Below are 17,525 nucleotides of genomic sequence, written 5' to 3'. Positions count from 1 at the left end.
AAAAACCAAAACAAAAACATGTTCAGTCTAGCAATGGCTGCATAAATGTTAAAAAAGGTTAACAAAGGATATTTTTAACACGAACACAGCGATAACGTAAGTCACCGAGCATTTGTGAACATTATTAGTACTAAAAACTGATATTTAGCTTGTTCATTACGTTCATGTTTTACAGGACTCTGTTATTTATTTGTTATATTTTGCTTTGATTTTTTTAATTACCCTTAAAACGAGGCACAAGTATCTGTAACAAAGCAATATTAACACAAATAATTTAAGCATTTTAATTTACACAAACAAGTTGCATGAGGGATTATTACTTCCTGTTTGCAGTGGTGATTGACAAGACAGATTACAGATGGTCTGTAGAGAGTAGGGGACAGGTGGAAGAGAGTCAGGAGAGGTGGAAGGATGCTCTGGAGAGAAGAGGGACGAAAGTCAGATGAAACACTGAAGACTGGATCCATTGAAAGTGAAGAAATCTAAATACCTGAAGCAAGAGAGGCAAAGCACCGAGTGCAGCAGGGTGGAGTTGTTTGAGATGAATGAGGTGATTAATGAGRCTGCCAGGGACGAAGAAAAGACCACAGAAGGTTCATGGATGTAATGAAGTATGCAAGGGTTGGTGTGACAGAAGAAAATGCTATGATCAAGTGAAGAAGATAAAGTGTTATCATGTACTTCCCAGTACACAGGGTTTGTTTTTTTAATTAACAGTAATATAAAATTAGTTTTTAATCAGTATCTCTTACAGATATTCTAAAGACAAAAATAGCATTCGTTACAGCAACTCCTCAGCTCAAAGGCTGTGTTTGTTTATTTGTATACCTGTGAGATTAAATTATGTAAACTGAAGTTTGTTGCTGTAGATATTTGCTTCTTTAAGGGTTGTCAGAATAGCTGAAGATTGCTCAAAAATGCTTTACGTGTAGGCGTTTATTAGCCCCTCAAGAATGAGCAGGTGGGGGGACCGGCTGAAGAAGATTGAGCAGCTTGCTCAGTCATTCCAGCAGCATCCCCTGACGACGCGCTACAAGCCTCGCCTTTGGCCATGCCAGCCCTCCTCTGTCTGGAAGCTCTTTCCTCGTCAAAACATGGCCATCAGTTTCACTCAAAGCTGCAAAGAGGTACAAACTATCTGCACTACCCGATAATTCTGTGTAGTTTACACCCTGAAGGTGGAAATGCTGACATTTGAGTTTTAAATATCTGTAGGCTGTGCACGTTTTTGCTCTTGAAAAAGAAAAGGCGTCGCTGGGCCAAAGGATCTACCTGGTTACCAGCTACAGCGAGCTGTGGCATTACTACAGGTCAATACCACATCTACCTTTTTTCTCCATACAAAGAGGAGTTCATGGACCTAAAGTTTGCATTTACCTTGCATCTTTTATGTTTTCCAGAACTTATCCTCAGTCCTTAATGCACTGTTATGAGGTGATCCCAGAGGGGGCTGTGTGTAAGATTTACTTTGACTTGGAGTTTCACAAACCTTCAAACAGAGGATCTGATGGGAAGTCTATGGTGTCTTTGCTTATTCAGGTAAAGAACATTGTCATTGTGATTTATATGTTTACATAAGTAAATGCTAATGATTGACCTGAAAAGTGGACCTTTTTTGTTGATTATGTTACCTAAAATAAAAAAAGTAGTTTTGTTTAGAAAAAAAGTAATTAAGAAGCTATAAAAAATGAATTGCATGTTACATTTGGAAACTGAAAACAAATATATCTTAACACCAGGATTTCTTGTGTTTACTATTGTTTCCCTGCCACGAAGGAGGATACAGAATAAATACTAATAATAATCTGCCTGTGTGTCGACAGTATGTTTGTGACAAGTTGATGGAAGTCTATGGGATTAAATGTTCGGCAAAAAATATCCTCAACCTTGACTCCAGCACAGAGGAGAAGTTCAGTCGACATCTCATCTTCATCCTGCAGAACGCTGCTTTCAAAGACAACATTCATGTTGGTATGTTTGGGCTTACTAAAAATGTTTTTTTTATTTATTTCATACACCAGTCATTTGTTTGCTCTGCCTGATATTTTTGTTGTTGTTTTATTAGGTAAGTTCATCCACGCTATTCTCCAACCAGTCATCAATAAAATCAAAAGTGACAGCGATCTAGAAAAAGAGAACAGTTCACCCACAGAAAACAATGAAAATAGGTTAGTTTTATTTGTCAAAAATAAAATTTTAAAGTATTATTATTATTTTTATCTTCTCTCAATACTTTGTGTAATTTTATGACGATACTGACAGAGAAGCAGTTGTCTCTGAGATGACCCCAGAGATGAAGAGGTTTAAGAGGGAAGAGAGAGACCTCAGCTTCCTTCTGGTGAAAAACAAAGATGGACAGAACTGTCTTTTTGTTGATCTCGGTAAGATCAACTAGTTTATTTATCATTTTAGCTTTTGCAGCTGAATAGATCACAAATGTTCAAGTCTGCCTGTCTCAAAGAAATAATCAAACCAATATGCACAAACAGGTGTCTACACCAAGAACAGAAATTTCCGGCTGTACAAGTCGTCCAAAGCGGGGAGGAATGCTGCGTTCACTGTCGCAGAAGACAATGAGTTCGTTCCCGAACCGGCAAGGAGAGTTTCTGCGGAGGAGAGTGTTTTCCTGGCATCTTTAGTGTGTAATGTCAGGTAGACGTGCGTCATTACCTCAGTCTGTTTTTGTTTTGGGAAGATTACTTTGAACCCAGCTCGTGTTCTTTTCTGCCAGTTTTACAGGTCAGAGGATTCTCACATGGGACGCCCCAGAGGTAAACCGACCTCAGACTGCAGCCCCGCAGTGTCAGCAGGGATCAGCTTCAAATCCAGGTAATACTTGTTCGTGCATGTGTGACGACTCAGTCTGCAGGCTGAGCGAGTACATCCTAAAAAGTAAAACTACACCTCTGATAAATTGATGTATAATAGATACTTGGTCAAAAAAAATTCTTTTGTTTTGTTTCAAACGTTTTTATCCTGGCAGATGGTTTATTTGAAACTTTAAACAACGGTGGAATTTCAAATAATTTAATTTGTGATGAGTTTTTTTTGTAGTTTGCGTGTATTTTGCGTATCGTGAATATTGTTTTGCATCGTTTTTATCTTAAAGTGCCTGTGACACGCCTATCCTTCAAATACAAAAAAGTCAAAGAAAACATCTTTTTTCTTAAGAAAATTGGCATAGTACACATGATTTTACACATTTTGTCAAGTAACTGGCCTATTTTCTTTTGAATTTGTCTCAGCCAAAGTGAAACAGGAAGTGACATCAAAGGGGAACTCATTAATAAAAAAAAACTTGCTGGTCTCTGTTTAATAAAACTAAATTATTTAAACTTTAACTCCGTCTCTCTTTGATAGGGACTCAAAATAATCTAAAGAAACATCAGATGCTTCTCTACAGTCTGTGTTGTTAGCTTTTGTTACAACGTTCTGCTCACATGCAGACTTTCCCCTTTGACATCACTTCCTGTTTCTTCACATGCAAATATCTCAACAACCGTTCATATCAGCGACATGAAATCTGTTTTGCAATATTTTATCAATGTCATCTTTCCAAAAATGCATTAATGTTTATTACAAAGATCTTTTGTTACAGGCACTTTAAAACATTTCTAAACTTTTTAATGGTTGTTTTCTGATAGACACGGTCTCTGGCTGTCAACTCTCTCCATATCAAGAAGTGGACAACTTTGTGTTAACTTTGGTCAGAAAGGATGGGATTCAAGGAAGTAAGTGTGGCGCTGTTTTTGATTCTATTACTTTATATACGGCTTAATAAAAAACTTAGTTTTACTTGAAAGCATTTTATTTGTACATTATCTGGTTAAAGTGGTTAAGAGTATTGCTTGAAGTTTAGTTCTGGATTTCCACATTTCGTAATTGTAGAACTCAATTTTCTTAAATTACAGTTTTAAAAGCTTCTTGGAAGTGAAAAGAACAGTTATTAATTTAATTAGGGCAGTGAAAGTCAGTACATTGTGTATTGAAATTAAAAGCAATATTATCCATTTTTACTGGTTAAGAAAAAATAAAATCACATAATGCATCAAAAAGATGAGACTTTGATTTAATATGTCCAAAAAGATTACACTGCTTTTTCTTAGCAACACAATTTGTTCATCAAACTATTTATTTATAAACTAACAACCTCATGAAAAGTTTTGAAGAAACTGTTTCATTGAATTAATTCAATAACATAATCTGAATATACCAAAATGTCACCCAGCTTGTCTTCTTGACACTGAGATTTGTACAATCAAGTTATTTATTGTTTTTAACAAAACCCAGATTCATGATTCAATCTGTTATTAGAAGCATTAAATGTTTACTCAGTCACTTTGTCATTTCAACTCGACAGACATCAGAAGGTGGAGCTACTTTGCTGCAGAGCAACTTCTCGTCTACGACATCAACAAATACCGCTGGTGTGAGAACGTGGGCAGGTTCCACAAGAGCAACAACATCATGTAGGTTCGACACTTCCTGTTCTGAAGGTCCGCCTGTGGGTTCAGATTCCTCCTGATTGGATCTCATCTTTGTCTTCAGGATCATTGTGGATTTTAAGGAGGAGGTTTGGTACCAGAAGTGTCATGACCCGGACTGCAGAAACTTTAGGTCCTCGAGTATGTTGTGACCCCAGATAACTTTTATAATTTGATTTGTTTAATTGCAAACAGATGGTAGTAAAACGGTCAACTCTTGCAGGTTATCCACTTCCAMGAGAGATCTGTGTCAGCTACATCCTGAGTCTGGTTCGTTCACTTTAACGTGCATCCTGGTTGATTAAAACGGCCAGAAACTGAGAACAAAGACATTTCTTTCCATGTGAAGCAATAAGTGATCACGTCTACCTGTTCACCGGCAGGATGAGGAAGATCAGGCGTACGTGATGGACGAAACGGGCAACTTTGAACCCAGCCAGACTCGGAACAACAGCGAGCGTCCGGCGGAGGAGGCGACTCCTGGTGCGTGGGGAGATGAGCGGGACGATCAGGCGTATTTAGAGAGCCTGAACGAGTTTGAAGAAAACAGCGGGGAGATCTCGGACCAGCTTCTGCTCACGTGCGTGGACGACGGCTGTTCCCAGTAGAGGAGTGGGCGACCTTTCTGTGTAGCAACAAAACGACTGGTAACACATTCCCACATTTATGGATTACAACTTTAATAACTGTGATGATGCACAAACAGAATTAACTAAGAATAAAAATGGATGAATACAGTAAATCATCCATTCTGTAGTCTGTTATTAGAACTAAGCTTGTGTAATATCARATACTTATTACATGTTTAAGCCTCACTACATAGACAATTCTTAAAACAAGAAAAAAATTGGACAAATAAGACAGACTTTGCAAAAAGTATTTTATTTGACAAAAAAAATCTTACATTTCAATAGAAACATCCTATCTGGTCTTTTAATCTAGTTTAAATTTTCAGGACCTTTTGATACAATTAGATGTAGCGAACAGCAGCTTCTCATGAACAGTAAAGCTGAATGTCTACAAAATCTTTTTTTCAGTCTCCTGATTTTGAAATGTGGCGGAGAAACCACTGAGCACCSGTTATCATATTTTACCTTGTCTGTGTCGTGTCATAAGGACCTTTTACCTCCTGAAATTAGTGATCAAGCACAGATTATACATCTCGACCTTACAGAAAACTGCCAGCTGTGCTGTGATACGTTACAAATTTATTTATTTAAACAAGACAGTTTAATGCCTGGGAGGTGTCAGCAACAGGCAGCCTACACACAGTTGAGTAGACGYAAATCTTCACAAACAGATCCCTTCTTCCTCCTTGTGTTTAAGTACAAAAGAACAACAGACTTGTGGATAATTTTCACAATGCAATGATTAAACTTAAAATTTAATGCAATAGTAACTTTAACATTGATTAGTACTTCTTTGACAACCTTAAACGGCACTAAAAAGAGGTTCCTGGATGTACAGCGTAGCTACATTCAATAATTTACATGCAATAAACAAAAACCAGCGAAATGCACTTGAACTCGAATAAAGTGTTAACTAAACTCTGGATTTAACAAGTCCATGAAGTCAGTCCTTTTTACCTTCAACACTGAGACACGTGGGAATGCAGGAGTTTAAAACTAGTCTCAGAAAAATAATCTGCATACAAATATCCTTTTACAGCACATACACTATTTACAGGTTTGAAGTTCACATTAAATATCAACCTTAATGGCTTACTAAATTGTTAAATAGCTTGGCATATAAATAGTTGATATTAGTCACTGTAAAAGCATTTTCCATCCATTTTTTGCTGCAGGAATATATATTAAAAAAAAAGCTAAAATATTTTCAGGAGCTTTGATTTTCTGAACATGAACCAGCTTTAATGGAAGTAAAGATGCGRCCCTACTTTGATTTAAAAACCCATTAATCCAAGATAAAACTGTACCATTAACTTTGTGTTAAAGTAATGAAAATAAATACMTAAACTGAGATCTTCAAACCTGCTTGTTTGAAACAGTTCCTACCTCATTACTTAACTGTAAATGACAGAAAAAATGTGACGAATCCTCTGGAGAASTGGTTTGGTTGGTTGGCCTTTCGTTAGTTCTCCAAGGTTCCAGCTCACATTTTAATTCTGGCATAAAGTTCATTGATTTGTTCTCGGAAGCGGCTCTGGAGCTCATTCCTCTTGGCCTTCAGGGTGGGGGTCAGCAGCCCGTTCTGGACAGAAAACATCTCCGGATGCAACGCAATATCTCTTACCTACAACGAGAAAAATAAATAAAAAGTGGAAAAGACACGAGTTTGTTATTTTCAGAAGCTAATTTTAGCCACCTTCATGTTAGCAGTGAAATGTGCGCTTTATCAGCCTCCAAAACTGAAAGTAAAACTTTACGTTTATTTACTGTCTGGGAYATAACACCAAGAAAACTCCACTGAAAAACGCTCTGTCTTCTTCCTAAAGAACATTTTTAATATTTCTGAGAAACACATATTTGCTGTCCAGTTTGAGATGTAGCTAAGATGCTAATGTCACAGTCATTAYTTGTCACAGCTGTGAAGTCATCACAGCTGGTTAAAAGTCAGACACATCACCTGCTCAAAAGACTTGAGTCCTGCCTCTTTGCCCAAATTCAGGATGTCCTCCAGAATGGCTGCTTTGATGTCCTAAAAAAATAAAACATAGATTCAGAAAGCTGTGAATCAAGCCTTGAGAGTTTAGCTCCAGTTTCAGATGATTGTTTTCAACAAACCCAACCTTGTTTTTGCACAGTTCAGAGTAGGATCCTTCGAAGCCGTTTTTCTTGGCCCAAATAGGCAGGAAGTCTGGATCRGGTACCACTATCCCCACCAGGCAGGCCTGGAATAGTACGTGTACGAGATAACGATGTAAATGCAACAAAATGTTTTCAGTATCAGTATTAATAGAGCTTGTGTTGATTTGGATGAATGRTTAACCTGTAAGCTGTCACCATGAACAAAAATCTGGGCCACTGGATCACTGCGGTTATAAACAGTCTCGATTTTCTCCGGGGCGATGTACTCTCCTTGTGCAAGCTTGAAAATGTGTTTCTTTCTGTCAATAATCTTCAGAACACCATTCTGTATGATAACAAACATAAAGAAGCAAAGCTATTAAAACTGAGACGAGGTGAAGATCAGACACTCAYGGCTCTGTTCTGCTTACAGGAAGCCACTTCCCGATGTCTCCTGTGTGCAGCCATCCATCCTTGTCGATCGCTTCTGCGGTTCTTTCAGGATCTTTCAAGTATCCCTTGAATACATTTGCCCCTTTGACACAAACCTAGAGTAAAACATGTGACTGATTAAAAAGTCAGGACCTAGTGATTGTTTCTGAAGGGAAACCAGAGCTCACCATATTCACTTTTTATTTTTTGTTGATTTTTGTTTACTTAACTCATTCTGTTGTTGCTTTTATTCAAATTACTAGTATATAAAAATAAAATATATAAATACAGACACCTTGAGAAGTTTAAAACCTATTGTAATTTTGAGGCAATTACATTTTGTATATATATATTTTATTAAAAGGATGACATTACATTTACGTTCTATGTTCACTGTTGTTCTTTTGGCTGCTCCCTTCGTCAGGGTTTGTCTCTGAGTTCAAACCTGCAGCTTCTTGTTTTATGTGCACTTGTATAAAAGCTTAGCTTTAATTAAAAACTATGTCCTAATGTGACGTTTTATTTTTTTCCATTAGGTTCTTTTTAATCTTACATTTTTTGTCAACTGTATTTAAAGAAAATTACAAAATAAAGATATAATGGTCTGTTTTCCAGTTAATGTTCATAATACAGTTTTTAAAAGTTGCTTACACGTTAAAATACATTTAACAGTTAGCAAAACACCCAGGTTGCAATACAATAAGCTGCTTTAAATGCAGAAATTCATTATAAAGTCACTATTTTGCCATTTCAAAATACTTCTTTTTCAAATGACCACATCACCAGGTGTGCAAACAGCTAATAAACATCTGATCAGTTATAACCTGAATGTATTCACAACAAAGATTTTTCCCACTTGTAAATAAGACATGAAATCTGACGCTCAGCCCGGTGAGCTGATGTTAAGTCATGCAAGAATGACTTTGTAACTGCAATAAAGCTGCTCACCTCTCCTTCTCCGTTTGCTGCCAGGTAATTCATTTCTGCAACATCCACCAGTTTGACTGCATTGCAGGGCAGAGGAGGCCCGACATGACCTGACAACATTCACTCTGTTTTAATGGTTTCTCACACACATTGTGTTACAACTTCATTTATTAAACATATTTAAGAGGTTTACCTGCTGACCAGTCTCCAGGCATCGACATGTTGCACCCAGCCGTACATTCAGTCTGACCGTAGCCTTCATAGAACTGGAACAAGGGTTGATGTTGGCAGTGAAAATCATGAAATAATTCACATTTAATATGACTGTCTTTCATCTGCAGCAGCACCTATAGTGATTAAAGTGACATGATTGTGTGATAAGTGTGATAAAGACTCACCTGGCAGCCGAGTGCAGCTCGTAGGAAAGTCAGGATGGTGGGAGACACGGGGGCTGCTCCAGTTATCATGAGTCTCACCCGACCTCCAAGACTCACCTGGAGAGATTTTAAAGACAAAGTGAAATGGCGACCTGCAAGGGATTATTCAGACCGTTTTTCTCTATAATCTGTAACGTTTCTGATGGATTATTCACAGCTGAGCCTGATTTTGCAATATCTTGTGAAGTCTGTCGTGAGCAGCGAATGGGCAAGTTTTACCTGGACTTTTTTAAAGATGAGTTTGTCCCACATGCTGTCCCTCCTGACCACTCCGTTTTTAAGCTCCGCCTCCTTTCTTCTGAAGGCAAAATCCAGCAGCCATCTTTTCAAAGGTGTGTTGGCCTGACTGAAAACCTGGAGAGAAGTTTAAAAAAAAAGAGCAAAACTTTAGCTGTTGCTCAAGTGGACATTTGAAACACTCTAAACCACAACACAAGTAAAGTGATGAAAGAAACTGGTTTAAAAAAAATCAAACTGGTTGCGCAGAAACTGACCTTGTCAAACATGCGGTTGAGGAGACGAGGGACGACAGGAAAGACTGTCGGCTGCAGAGTTTTCAGATCGTCCATCAGGAGTCGGATATCTCCCTGGAAGAAGCCTATACGTGCCCCGTGGATGAGGATGACACCCTGAAGATGAAAAGGCCAATTATTCCATTATAAAACAAAACTGTGACGGGTTGACCACAAGASGGCGCTGTTGCTCAATTATCATCTCCATTGTTATTCTAACAATTTATTCAAGTTATAGTTTGTTGTTGAAGTATTAAAAAACATACAGAAATTATTTAATTTCTCTATAAAATTTAAACCTATTTAAATATAGAGCCCTCTTTCACAGATATACCAAGCAAATRTTTAAAGAAACATTGTGGCATGCAGACACAACAAACCTAAAGTAAAAGCTTCAAAAAAATGTGTCACTATTCGATTCTAAATGAATTTTAACAGCAATAAAATCCTTTCTCTCAAACATTTAAAGGTAAATAAGTGCCACACATACCTGAACAACCCTCTCAAACATGTGAGCTAGGGGGAGATAGGATATGTGAATGTCATGGACGTTCAGCATGCTGTGCACCTGCAGGGGGGGACACAAAACACATGCATGTGTGCGAGTCAAGCACTCAGCCAGCGTACCTCCACCACCCTCTCAAACATGTGGGCCAGAGGGAGGAAGGAGATGAGCACATCTTTGGAGCTGGCCTTCAGTGTCTCCTGGACGACACAGGGCCAGAGAGGGGACGGGGCATGGGACAGGAAGTGGATCGATCAGATGCAGATAACATTTGTTTCATCAAAAGCTGAACGCAACTTCCTCAATAATAATAAAAAAATAATATTTTTTTTGTAAATTATTAAATTATGCTGTGTTCTGGGTTTCCCCATTTTGGTCCAGACTAAAAAAATAAATAAATAAAACAACCTTTGACACAATCTTGTTGTTTTTGTTTTAAGAGCCTGAAAAAAGATAAACAACATGCCTTCATTTGGCTAGCCATTAGCCTAACCTGGATGAAGACTTTTGCCTCTTKCTTCACACTTTGTGCTCTCTGACTGATGATTGATAAGGTACAAACTACTGATTAACTACTGGTTTAAAGAGCCTCAGGTTACAGTTAAAGTGAAAACATCACGGGTGTGTTCGTTTACCTTTGTTACTTGAATGAAAGCTGCAGTGTTGGAGACAACGTTCATRTGAGTGAGCATTGCACCTTTGGGGTTTCCTGAGTGAAAAATAAAATGAAATAAATTAAAAGAATAGGATAAAACAGAGACTGCAAACCTCCTTAAATATTAAAGTTAGTTCTGAACTTACCTGTGGTTCCTGAGGTAAAGCAGATAATTGCGAGATCATTTGGTTTGGGAGGCTGAAATTACATCAGATTACATGAATTCATAGCTATTTTGAAAATGTAAATTTCCCTTTAAAAAAACAAGGACTCMTCTTTTTCCTATAATCAGTTTAGATGATCTGTGCTGTTTCTACTCACCACTGGTTTCTGATGATTAGCTTTGCCCAAGGCCTGAAAAAACAAAAATAAAAACAATTTAATCAAAATTTTAAGATTTAAAACACTACAWGGGTTCAGAAAACATACGCTGTTTTTTTTTTTTCATAGAAAAGATGTAACACTTAGCAGGACAGAAATCGTTTAAAGCTAATCAGTAAAGAAAGGAGCTGTTAGTTGTTCTCACCTCAAATTCCTTCAGACTTATAATCTCAACACCACACTCTGTTCCTCGGGTCACCAGATCGCTGTCAAACTCCTCCATGATGACTATCGTCTTCACCGTTTTTCCTTTTCCGGTGATGCAGTCCAGGATCATGCGAGCCTTGTCAGCCACGTCACAGATCACCGTTGATATGGAGGCTGAACAAAGCAGACGACACCGGYAGAACCATTTACCTCCTCAGAATCTAAAGCTTTATTGTGGTGAAACCTTTCATACCTCTGTCGATAATGTAGCCGATGGCCTCTGTGCCGAGCGTGTCGTACAGCGGGACAGCCACCATGGAGTACGWGTAGCAGGCCAGCTCTGAAATAGTCCACTGTAGTGAAAACAGACCAAACAGGATGAGATTAAATGAATATAAACACAACACTGACGGATCTAATGATGTAAAACAGATTTTAGGAAAGATATTATACTCTATTTCTTTTTCTAACGATTTGTTTCTCTGTTTGTGTTAGCTTTTGAGACAAAAAGTGAACACACAGGTGGACATTAATTCATGATTATTGCACTTCTGAAGAAAACCAAATTTAAAACATCAGAACAAAAAGGGGTGTGCTTTTAATTTTTAAACACCGTTCCAGTCCATGACATGAAATCAAAGAAAACTTGTTTCCAGGTTACACATTTAAGTTTTAAAACTACGTAAAAGGTTGAAATTTCACAGTAAACCAGGAGTATTTGTCATGGATTTTTAAAGATACAAAAAAAGTGATGAAGATGGTGGCGTTTGAGTTACCTCTGGTCTGTTTTGTGAAAAAATGCCAACAAATTTGTCGCCTGTGGGGGAGTGYCCTTTGTGAAGAAGAGCCGATCCGACGTTCTCAGCACGGTCAGCCACCTAAACACAAAAATAAAACCTATTTTATAAAGTCCAACTCCGATAGTTATGCATTTACATCAGTTGTTAACATCTTACCTCTTGGTAAGTCTGCCACTCGTATGGCTGGTTTGGTTTCCTCGAYCCAAGACAAGGTCCATTATCTACCCAAAAAGTTTATTTTAATGAAATTCATTACCTCATAGGAGTTTATGATCTGATTTTTGATTGACTCACTTGATACTCTGAGTCCTCGTAGGAACACCTCGTATAATGTGCGAGCATCACTGTAATAATGTGTCATGAATTCGCTGTCGTTGTCATTCAGCACTGATCTTCTGGCACGCTCTCCTCCCTACAACAACAACAACAAGAAAATATGAAGAAACATCCACAATCTAACTGGTTGCTACACATCTGCACTTCATGATGCTGTAAACACAACTAAATGAAAGGTAGCTGTCAGCATGATTTACCCAAAAATACACAAAAAAAATGGATTTCCACATCAAATCTGTGTTTAGCTGTGAGAGAAAGGATTTTGTTTGTAAACAGGGAATGTGAATAATTAAGAGCTTTATTAAAGTGCCTGTGACATCAAATTTTTGCCATAAACTTGAATTCATTTTTGGAGAGACAACACTGATAACATAATGCAAATCAAATTTTGCGCCGCTGAGATGAACAGTTGTTCAGATATTTGCATGTAAATCAACAGGAAGTGATGTCAAAGGGGAATGTCTGCATGTGAGCAGAGCATTGATGAAATGTTTGACAACACAGACTGTAGAGAAGAATCTGATGTTGCTTTAGATTATTTTGTCATCAGAGAGATGAAGAGTCAAAGTTCAAACAATGTTTCAATAAACAAAGATCAGAGTGAGAGGGTTTTCTTTCTTAAAGAGTTTCCCTTTGATGTCACTTCCTGTTTCATTTTGGCTGAGCTAAATCCAAAAGAAAATATGCCATTTATATGATAAAATAGGTAAAATCATGTGTATTATGCCAAGTTTCTTAAATATAATAATGATTTATTCGACGTTTTGTATTTGAAGGATTTGCACGTCACAGGTTCTTTAAAGTTCAAGCAGAGGTCATATTTTGTAGAAATGAAACAAAAACAAAAATGTTACTGATGGAAAAAATAAAATAAAATAATAAACACTYACTGGTATTTCCAGTGACTGCAGTCCAAGATCACATGGTGGTTTGAGGGCTTTTGGTCGGGTGGCGAACCAGTATGTGGTGATGGCGGCGAAAGCGCCCATACCCATGATGGCGTTTGTTGGAAAGCCTCGAACRTACTGTCGAAAGTCATCCAGCTCGGGAATCCGCAGCTGTCTCAGGATGTCCTGAGCCTGCATGGCGGTCCTGCACTGAGCCTGTCCAAAACACACACACAGGAAAATACTGTTTGGAAACTTGGATCATTGTCTGGCTGTAGTTTCCAACGAGCTTCAGCTGTTGGACAGATGGCCTCGTGGTTTATGGTCGACCCAGGTCGAGGGCTGCTCAACAAGCCCACATCATCAGCACTCCACCACCGTGCTGCGCAGATRGTGTCGAGTGGTTTCGCTCTTCATCTGTAGCTGGATCTACATTTCATCTCAACTTTAGTCTGGCTCAAGAACATTATTCCAAAGTCTCAGATGCTACTTCGCAAACATAAACTGTGCTGCTGTGTTTGTTTTAAAAGGGAGACACCTTTTCCAGGTAATTTCTCTGTAACACACTCCTTTCATCTTCAGAGTTTTTCYTATCTGCAGTCATAAACTTTAATATTTACCTTGCTCACAAAGGCCTGCAGCCTGGGTTTGTGCTGCATGTTTTGRCATTATTATAAACTAGCTGTGACGTCCTGCAGCTGACTGCAACACAAACTCTTAAGTTCCATGAAAGCAACGAGGATGTTTTCCAACACAACACCTCTGTATTTTAAATTAGATTTGATTAATTGTCTATAAATAAGGACAAGGTGTAATTTGTGTGACAGATAATAGACTGTATCTACATGTTCTCGTTACCTTAACAATTTAGCATTTTGTCGAACACAGTTTTTGCCTGTCTAAAAATTGATGTTCCTTTTGATACWTGAATGGAAGTAAAAAAAAWWWWAAWAATCACRTTGTGTTGTTTTTATTTTGGTTTCTACCTTCTAAAGAGTTCACCACAGCGAGTTAACTTGSTGAAAAGATTTGGTAGTACTTCAGTCATATGGACTTTATTGGTCTGGTTTTGTTTTGGTTGCATGCATGAAGGTGCAAATTGCTGAAACTGTCTGGGGATTAGATTTAAACTTGCTTTGTAAGTTTCAAAAAGTGGGAATCTGACACCTTATCCTCTGTTTATTTTTTTTCTCAGTTCTTCCCTCACCTTCCTTTCAAACCATGCCTTCTCTGTCCAAAATAATTGCATGTAACCAAAACCTTCTCTTATGTGGATCAGGATAAAGACTATAATGACCCTCAAAAGGGAGGGGAAGGAGAGTGGTTTTGTACATGAATTCAGCTCTTTCAAATTAAACAGAACAATTCACTGCAGCTTTAAACTCTGCACTTCACAATCTTCAAGAAACAGGAGGAAACGAAGGATTGTCCTGGGCAACCATTACACCAACATRAACATAAACGGTTGAGAGGGATGTCACTGAAAGTAACCTAGTTGACCTTTTTACAAATCTTGTACACAAAAAGGAAGGTGTGYTGTCCAATTCAACAGCTGTGCTCTTGGGTGGAAAAAAAAGACACAGGAAGGAAATTTGAGCCACATTTTCTAATGACAAGTCTCAACGGAGAAATTACCCAGAGATGCTGAAAGACTTGGTTCTGAAGGAAGCTTTCTGCTCTGAATTTTTTGGAGATGAGACCAATGGGCTGAAACCTCAGTTTTCCAAACGGTCTGCTCTGCTGAAATTTTAATATCCCAATCAGATCAGACAGGCCAGAATTAGCTGCTCTAGTTCCAGCCTGATTATTCATTAAACTGGGCTTCTGGCGAGCCTAAAGGAGGGAAGATTTATTCCAAAAATCACTTTTAYGGCTAGTATTACTTTTTAAACTAATGCAATCTCAAAATACTACAAAACTAATGAATAAAAATAAGCAAGATTTAGTTTGCAGTTTTTTTTCAGCCTGGCAGGTCATTCAAGTCAACTCATTTGACCTCTGGATTGAAAATGAATGGTCACAGCTAGTTTGACTTCTCACCTACTTCTATGATTAACACAARGCCCATGACAAAATGGGACCAACACCAACTGGGACAAGGTACTTTTTAAAAAAGCTGAAAAATATAAATAATGAGTTTGCTGTTCATTTAAATTGAATAAACCACAAAGTGCAGAGATGACTCATTAAAGCTGACAATCGATTCGGCTCATCATTTCAGAGGGAAAAAAAAAATCCAGAATAAGAGAAATTGATGCTTCTGTCACATTACACCTGTTACTATTAGAGGAAACCAGCGATCACGCCACCTCCGAGTCAACCCGAGGCCAATTTAAAATGCAGCTAGAYACATTTTCAGACAGATCAACCACATATAGATCCAATACTCACAGTTTTACAGTGCGAATGTAGAATGAAGAAAAGGTCTAGACTGTGTCCGGGGGGGAGAGAGGTGCAGATAAGTGAAAGGCCTGTCAGTGCTGCAGTTGCTATTAGAAGGACTTCCACACTGACCTCTAATAGACCTCTGAAGTTCTCACAACTATGTATAGCAAAAACACGCCCCTTCTCAAACAGAAACACGGACGCGAGACACTTCACGTCACTCCCTGGTCAGAGTGACACAGAGGGACATATGGTGCAGCCAGCATGACCAAAAACCACTGTTTTCTGTCGGGACATCGTGTGTGTTTAATCAAGCTTCAAAGCAACTGTGACCCTTTTTTTTTTCTTTGCCGATGTTTGTTTGAGTCCACAGCCAATATCTTATCATACTATCTGGTTACAGAGTGTGGACTTCTCACGTTGTTGAGCATTCAAACAACTAAAACTTGTCCAAAAGATAAAGCCTGATTATAACCCGTTTTTCTACCTGGGAGAGGTCTTAAATGTGTGTTATTTCCAACCAGTTGGATTTTTATTTACTAACACTTATAAAACCATGTTTAATTCTCATCAAGAGGAAATGTGTTTTTTTGGGTGGCACTGCAGTGGGGTTAACTGGGAAGTTTAAATTGAAAATGTGTGTATGTGTGTGAGAATGAACGGTTGTGTGTCTCGTTTGTTTCTGTGTGTTCTGGACTGGTGACCCCTCCAGGGTGTACCCCACCTTTCACCCAATGACCGCTGGAGATAACCAGCTCCTGGAAAGTGGGTTAAAGAAAATGGACTGATTTAATTTCTTTCCTTATCAAGAAAGGGGACATTGCTCGTTAATCAACACGAGTACTTTAGTTAATCATTATGTGTCAGACTTAAAGCATATGGGCTCATTTTTATTTGCAATCTAACAGGTTGATGGTTAAAAGCTAAAAAAAAAAAATGAATAAGCAACACGATTCATATTTTACAATCTTCATTTATGTGGCACGTAGACGAGTTTTGGTGTTGTTCATGTTCTGAATGTGCAATGAACACACTTTAAAGAACCAAACTCAACAGTCTGCTCACTGATGGCAAAGCAGATGGTGACGTAAACCCCCAACGGGCCACTGGATGCACTGAGAAATACCAGTGTGATAAAACTTTGTACCATGTTTGATGCAGCCAAACTGTAAAATAGCAACAGAATCCAAAATTTATTAACTTTTTTTTAATACATTTTCTTTACATAGTTGCTCAGGAATATTTCATTTCAGGTTTAATCCTCACAGCATGCTAGGTTTGCCTATTTGAGTTACCCTAGCCCTAACCAGTTTTTGCTGAAACAACTACATTTTAATTTCCCCCACAGTTTAATGTTAGTCACAACCACATATAATCACATCATGTACACTGGTCTTAAAAGACAACGTTGCTAAAAAATGTCTCTGATCTCAGACCAATTTACTTAAACTGATCCAACATGCAAATGGAAAAGAAATAAACTGAAACTGCAAATTGTCACAAATTTGAACCTGATGCTCTCTCAAATGTCTTGTTTTGTCTGAGAAAGACATTTATTTTGTGTTAAAAGAAGCACAATTTCTTCCACTTCTGAATAGATGTTAAAAGGCTTGTCTGTTTTAATAACTTTCCCAAATCAGTTCGATATTACGTCTGAATAAATATGTTGAGACAGATTAAAATGACCAGACGTGAYCTCTTCATTTATTTCCTGTCTACTTAACAAACCAACTGGCTGAATGGTGGTGAAATGTGGTGTATCAGACCCACTCTGTAGTTCTATAGTCGGCTTTTTTGTGCCAGACTTGGCTAATAGTTGTTTGGAGGCAAAAGGTATTCCTAAAACCCACCCACTAACTACCACCTCCACTCACCATACTTGGCCTGAGA

At 38.1% G+C, this 17,525-nt stretch overlaps 2 protein-coding genes across 4 annotated transcripts; one reads left to right on the top strand and one right to left on the bottom strand.

The window, feature by feature from the left end:
* primpol (primase and polymerase (DNA-directed)) lies at nt 1-8,274 on the top strand. 2 transcript variants are annotated; one of them, XM_014007709.1, is made up of 15 exons: nt 1-96; nt 933-1,127; nt 1,216-1,310; nt 1,401-1,539; nt 1,824-1,971; nt 2,066-2,168; nt 2,263-2,381; nt 2,490-2,652; nt 2,732-2,829; nt 3,645-3,731; nt 4,361-4,469; nt 4,549-4,625; nt 4,708-4,754; nt 4,868-5,131; nt 7,665-8,274. In XM_014007709.1, exons 2-14 carry the CDS (start codon nt 954-956, stop codon nt 5,090-5,092), a joined length of 1,584 nt encoding a protein of 527 aa, XP_013863163.1. In that variant the 5' UTR covers nt 1-96; nt 933-953; the 3' UTR covers nt 5,093-5,131; nt 7,665-8,274. The 2 variants fall into 2 exon arrangements, with proteins under 2 accessions (XP_013863163.1, XP_013863162.1); XM_014007708.1 differs by lacking the exon at nt 1-96 and adding an exon at nt 123-550.
* LOC106517030 (acyl-CoA synthetase long chain family member 1) lies at nt 5,347-15,907 on the bottom strand. 2 transcript variants are annotated; one of them, XM_014007707.1, is made up of 21 exons: nt 15,642-15,907; nt 13,254-13,466; nt 12,322-12,439; nt 12,184-12,248; nt 12,004-12,105; nt 11,481-11,580; nt 11,226-11,401; nt 11,021-11,053; nt 10,846-10,897; nt 10,680-10,753; nt 10,167-10,244; nt 9,522-9,656; nt 9,247-9,381; nt 8,989-9,084; nt 8,784-8,856; nt 8,612-8,700; nt 7,663-7,779; nt 7,434-7,577; nt 7,234-7,335; nt 7,071-7,142; nt 5,347-6,737 (listed from the first exon to the last, which is right to left on the bottom strand). In XM_014007707.1, exons 2-21 carry the CDS (start codon nt 13,446-13,448, stop codon nt 6,597-6,599), a joined length of 2,097 nt encoding a protein of 698 aa, XP_013863161.1. In that variant the 5' UTR covers nt 13,449-13,466; nt 15,642-15,907; the 3' UTR covers nt 5,347-6,596. The 2 variants fall into 2 exon arrangements, with proteins under 2 accessions (XP_013863161.1, XP_013863160.1); XM_014007706.1 differs by lacking the exon at nt 10,167-10,244 and adding an exon at nt 10,030-10,107.
* Between the last annotated feature and the right edge of the window lie 1,618 nt (nt 15,908-17,525).

Source organism: Austrofundulus limnaeus, unplaced genomic scaffold (assembly GCF_001266775.1).
Source record: "Austrofundulus limnaeus strain Quisiro unplaced genomic scaffold, Austrofundulus_limnaeus-1.0 Scaffold44, whole genome shotgun sequence".
Taxonomy (NCBI): domain Eukaryota; kingdom Metazoa; phylum Chordata; class Actinopteri; order Cyprinodontiformes; family Rivulidae; genus Austrofundulus; species Austrofundulus limnaeus.
The sequence above is the reverse complement of the archived record's forward strand: the minus strand, read 5'-3'. Positions and strand labels throughout refer to the sequence as shown.